The sequence below is a fragment of the Lepidochelys kempii genome, chromosome 1 (genome assembly GCF_965140285.1).
Source record: "Lepidochelys kempii isolate rLepKem1 chromosome 1, rLepKem1.hap1, whole genome shotgun sequence".
Classification (NCBI taxonomy): Eukaryota; Metazoa; Chordata; order Testudines; family Cheloniidae; genus Lepidochelys; species Lepidochelys kempii.
The window spans coordinates 24138245-24144244 of NC_136380.1; the positions used below are offsets into that span (position 1 = coordinate 24138245).

General features: G+C 40.1%; 1 protein-coding gene across 4 annotated transcripts in view; it reads left to right on the plus strand.

The window, feature by feature from the left end:
* The window catches only part of TMEM135 (transmembrane protein 135), a 383046-nt gene extending 380318 nt beyond the window's left edge, over positions 1-2728 (plus strand). For 3 of the 4 annotated variants that reach the window (XM_073336701.2, XM_073336686.2, XM_073336694.2), the window contains one exon: positions 450-2728. In XM_073336701.2, the coding sequence (XP_073192802.1) occupies positions 450-582 (133 nt within the window). In that variant the 3' untranslated portion in view covers positions 583-2728. The remainder of the gene's footprint in view (positions 1-449) is intronic. The other variant, XM_073336705.2, reaches the window with a different exon arrangement.
* The last annotated feature ends 3272 nt before the right edge of the window (positions 2729-6000 follow it).

Genomic DNA, 6000 nt, shown 5'->3' on the forward strand with positions numbered 1-6000 from the left:
TTGTATTGTTCAAACATAAAAAGGCACCCGTGGTGTCCAAAATGAAAAACTTGCAATTCTCTAAGAACATAAGACGATAACTGAGTCCCCATTTTACGTACTAGTCAGAATTACCTCTCTCGTGTGTCCGCCCTTAGCATCCAGTACAGTTTTTAAAACCTACTTGCTGTTTGTAAAAGCTTTTAGCACCCAGCTTGTTGAAACATTGAATCAAATGCAGTTAAAGTTTTTTAAAGATCTGATTGCAAACTTAAGATCATATCCTACAATAATTCTTCTGCTTGACTAAACTCTTATTGACTTTAACAGGTATTTTACCTGCATAAGAAGTGCAGGTTTAAAGATATGGGCAATATTTCATCATTACAACGTAGAATAACTTTAAAGTAATTTTATTTATTATTAAATGGAAAAAGTGTTCATTTTGTCATGAGTCTTCTCTATTTCAGGTTTGCTGTCATGAATAGACAAGTATTAGATGTATTTGGTACTGAAGCATCTAAGAACTTCAAGAATTTCATACCTAAGCTTGACCCAAGATATACTTCTGTATCACCGAAGCTACCAATTGAGCTGTCTTGAAAAACGATACTTTATCTTGTGATTAAATATGATCACCATTTTGTCCTGAAGAGTTAATTAACTTAACAGTCAAATTGATGGAAGAGGACTTGTGCTCCACTTCAGTATTATTTCAATGAGAAATGCTTTTTACCAATCAGAAATACTGAAGCTTTGTAGGAAGATGTGGCTTAATAATTAAGCCCTTTCCATAGCCAGAAACTGTTTCTGGATCATTGTAGTTGATTGACAATATGGCAGATTCTTGACTGAATTAAATCAATGAGTAATATATCTATAGAAAAGAGAATTAAAATACACCTATGACATAAATATACTTTAAATAACATTTTCATTTCTGTAGCTCATTCCAGTAGAAAATTTCTTTGTAAAACTAATATTTCCAAAATGAGAAAGGATGGTTTCAGTCCAAAGTTTTACCTTATCTTAAAACTGTTACAGTCTGGTGAGAAATGTCCCCTGAATTCCAAATATGTGTTTTTAAAAATCCACCAGTCTGTCACTGAAAATTTTAAAAATAACCAATAGCCACTTTTAATTCAAGACTAGGCTATTTCTACCCAGCTATGGCTACAAAAACAGCAACCCTTCCACCAAAAGAGTGCTGGTTAGCCCATAAACCATACTCCAGAGCTGTCATTCCATTGATGTAGACCATGAACAAAGGAAATGTAAAAAAACAGGTGTCAGTGACTTGTGCTTCTTAAGAAACAGCAGTGTGTGGAAGTTAATATTTGCCACATGGAAAATGACAAGACAATGAGAGGGAGGAATGCAATGGCTGAGCTTTCGAGAGGGTAGTCCAAACAGTAGATTGCTTAAAATACAAACACACACACTAAAATTAAATGAGTTTTACAAAAAAGACTTGACGAGTATCAGTTTAGATTAAATCTACTTGATTTAAGCATCAATACTAAATTGCATTCCAATGGTCTTCAAAAGGGAACAAACTCCTAAAGTTCAACCATCATAGCAAAACAGTTTTATCTGACACATTCATTCGTGTTTCTTCATATTCAGTTGTTCCGTTAATCGATGAAGAATGCTTTCCCCTTGATATAGCAGACAGTCGTGACCATAGACAATTCCATGAAGTTTAATACGGTACTTAATATAAATAAATATCTGCTCAAAATCCACTTCTTTCTTTCTCTGCATATTTTTACAGATGACACTTCACCTTTGTGTTCTAAAGTGAAATCTTGACATGCTAATTCCTTTCCTACTTCTGTTGTTTATAGGCTGTTCAGGGCAGCCATGGCTGAATTATGATCAGAGTCTCCTAGCTTTTCAGGGAAAATATGAGCTTTACTTGCATTCGACTAAAAAGATCAGACAATGGAAATGCAACAAATGCCTGTGAATGGGAAGTAAGGATGTATGCATTTTTTTTTTAATCTGGTTTATTTGCTGGAAGCTTTTGCCACACACAGTAAAATAATTACTTAATAGAACCTATGTCATAACAGTAATTCTGTCCCAATCTTAACACATTTCAGCTCCCATTTGTTTAATTTCACAATGCCATATATGTTAACATTTACATCAGACTTAACAAAATTGTCATGAAAATGTACCAGCCCATGCACAAAACCTACCTGTTCATCCTTTACCATAATAATGATGATCATCAGCTACTTATAATTCCTTGTGAAAACAACATACATGGCCCAAGTTGAGTGGGTTTTGCAAGCTAGGTTTGTGTGCAATATCTTATTTGCTTGTAATGGTAAACTAACATTGCTCAAAAATAAAAAAAAAATCAGCTGGGCTCTGTCAGGATTGTAGGAGGAATGTTGGAAGGACTGTTTTTCCATTAGCATTTCTAAAACACATGACCTTCTGAAGTCTGAATGCTGTATGTTTTGGGTAACATTTTAGAACTGATGTACTAGACTATCAGGACTTAGTAGAGTGAGTGTGCCAGTCTCAGATTTTTCGAAATCTTTTACAGATAGCTTAGCTTTTCTTTTCCTTGTTGGAATGAAAATGGTGATAGGTCTCTATATTTGAGTTAAAACAGCTGAGGACTGTGTCTCAATATCTAGATACCAGTTTGGTCCATGTCTTCTTGTTTCCTACATTCATAATCCTTGTTTTAATGGCTGTCATGTAATGTAAAAATAAAACATTCTAAACCTTACATTATTATTTTTATTGGAGTCAAATACTTGTGGGATGGGTGGAGGGGGAAAGCACTCTTAGTCCTAATGTTTTCCTCCATGACAGTAATATATCTGCTTCTTTACAAAATTGTAATTTTCTGTTCACTTTTCTTAGTAAAACCACTGAAGTAAATCCAGTGGTAGTGAATGAATTCTTCATGTGACTAAGCGTTGTAGATTTAACCTGCATAACTTTGCAATATAAACCAAAACACAGGACTTTAATATTTTTTATTTACAAATATTTTGTATAAAAGTGGCATATGAATATACTCAGTGATGCTCCATATACTAAATGCAAAAAAGATGTTAATGTAATGTTAAAGCTGAACAGTTAAGTGCTCAAGTCAGGCAGTGCAAAAGACAAGATTGAAAACACAATGTTAATTCAGCACATATACATTTCAATATCTAAGGCAATATGACGTTGACTTTAAAGAATGTATCATAATACATGCAAAGTGGCAGAGTTAAGGTTGCAGCCATTCATTACCTTTGTATTTCCTAATTTTTGCTTGCTTAACTGTACAACATTGCATTGCAAAGATTTCACAGAATCCCACTTGTTTCAGGGCAGGCTGAGGATCAGGGTGAGTGATGGTCAGTACTTGGATCCAGAGGAGAGAGGAATCCTATGATGACAGTTACATTGCCACTGCAGAGGAAAACAAGGATAGAACTGACACAGCTCTGTTAGTTACATGTATTGTAGGAATTTTGTAGGTAGGGAGTAAGCCTGCCACCTATCTACCCATGGCAGCATGGCACAGGTGAGTCTTATGGAGAGATTTGGAGGAGGATAAGGCAGGGGCTGTTTGAATTTTATCAGGGAGCCTTTCCCATTCATAAGGGGAAGCATGGCAGAAAGCACAGATTGTTTAAGGGAGAAACTGTCTGGTGGATGATAAAGGCTGGAAACCCTGATGGAGCAAAGATTAGCAACAGAAGAAGAGGAGAGTGTGACCGAGGACTGAGCCTTGAGGGATGCCCACAGAGAGAGGAAAGGGGAGGTGGTTGACCCACGAAACAAGACAAGGTAAGAGCAATCAGAGAGGAAGGAAAGCCACTGCTATGAGGATAGAACCATGAAAAGCAATGGGAGCCAAAATTCCAAAAAGTAGGGAGAAGTTGATAAATGTCAAAAGCCATCGATAGGTCCAGGAGGATAAGGCTGTAGTACAGGCCCTGAGATTTGGCCAGGAAGAGGCCAATAGAGACTTCAGTGTGAGTAGTTTTAGTGGAGATTAGAGGGCAGAAGAAGCCAGATTGGAGAGGGTCAGGAATGGAATTGGAGGAAAGCAGAGGCAACATGTAACTGGATAGAGGGGGGCATGTGACCTTCCCACGCATTTCCTCTGCCTCCACCCCATGACTCGTCTCAGCGAGTGGTCTGCAAAGCAGGTAGTGGGAATCACTGGGACTCCAGTAGCAGGGAAGGAGAAATAGTTCCATGTAGTGGGGGGTGGGGGGACTCAGCCAGTTGCCCTGCTGCTTCCTGCCCACATTGCATGGACACTCAGTGAGTGCCACCACCAGGGGTAATCACTGTCTCCTTGCTGTTGGGCATCCCAGCAAGAGGTGTCCCAAGAAATCTGGAGAGGGCACATGACCCCGTATGTCCCTCCCACACACCCCCATGCATCGCCTCTGGAGGAAAGGAACTCCAGAGAGCCGTTGTAGATGGAATGTTCAGTGAGTTCGGAGATTAAAAGAAGAGAGATTGGATGGTAGGTTGAACGGGATGGGGAGTGTCAAGTTTTGGTTAACGGGTGGGAGAAGAACCTGAGGAGAGTGAGAGGTTGAGAAGAAAAGTGAGAGGGGGGAAGAGAGTGAGGAGAGGATGTTAGAAAGTGAGGGATTGGGGTCCCTTGGGCAGGGAGAGGGTTGGAGGAGGAGAGAAGGCAGGATGTCTCAGCAACAGGGGAGGCAGAAGAGAGTGTATTGGGCTTGGTGTGGGAGGAAACTGAACAAGAATTCACTCTCCCCAGCGAGGCTGCTGACTTTGTCTTCCATGCACAGAAGTTTGGACTGCTAAGACAGCAGTGATCAGAGTGAAGACTGGCTGAAATTATGGTGTACTGTGTCCCACAACCAGGAGCATCTGATGTCTCTGCGAGTTCGCAAATGAAATCCTTCATGTTGCTGACTGTGGCTGCCCAAGCCCAGTTTCTTGCTAAGCACAAGTAGCAAGAGCTTACTTCTACTTAAAAAGCAGGCTTTCACGTCAACTGGCGTAACAGAAGTTCTGTATCCCTGCGTGGCTGTGCTTAGCCCCAACAGCAGCAGTCAAAATACTCTAGGATTCATTTCCATAACCAACAGAATCTAAAGGGCTCCAAAGCAGATAGCCAACCTGCCACTCTCAGTAACCTGCCACAATCTGCCTCTCATAAGCAGACTAGAAGCATGGTACCAACCCCCCTGACCCAACAATAGTTTCTGGTAATCTTGGATACATGGGCGCTAAGAATTGTCTGCGGAACTAGAAATTAAGGTTTTCAGAAAACCTTGAATGCTCTTGGACTGTTTTGGAAGAGCTGCTGCAGGAAATCCAATCACTTTCAGCAAAGTTTTGTACAAGGGAGAAAGAAGGGAAGGGGTTTTATCCCTGACACTTCAGGACATTCAAAAATATAGACATGCTCAGGCTCATGCTGGATCTCAGGGGCCTGAGTAGTGACTGGTCAATGAAAAGTTCAAAATGGTCTCCTTGGGAACCATCATGCATCGCCTGAGTTCACCAACAGTGAATCTTTCTAGACAAGATTGTCTCCATATTAGTATAAATTGAGCAGGCAGAAACTGACAAGAAGATCCTGTGCCTCATAAATTGCAGTTTTACTCAATTACCCTCAGGTTTCACCTCATGACTGTCCCTTGCCCAACACTTGTGTATGTTAGATTGGAATATCTGCCTTAGCTCCATTTCTCCTTGCACTCTGTCCATCTTTCCATTCTGATTAGTGACTTTTAGCATTGGTACAACATTAATTTGTACAAAGTCAATGTGCACTTCACAGACAGGTCACTGCCCTGAACAGCTTAGACAGAATGAGGACAGGATGTCACACAAAGCAGTAGGATTGAGTAGTATCATTTGGGGCACACATGGGTTCCCTGGTTTTTGTTTGGATTTTCTTTTTTAGATTTTTAGTCCTCTAGCGAACACACTCCTTCGACAAGCTGGAGGGTAGAGTATAGATGATGGAGGATGTTTGGAAATAGGTGGAGCATCATCAATTTTGGGGGC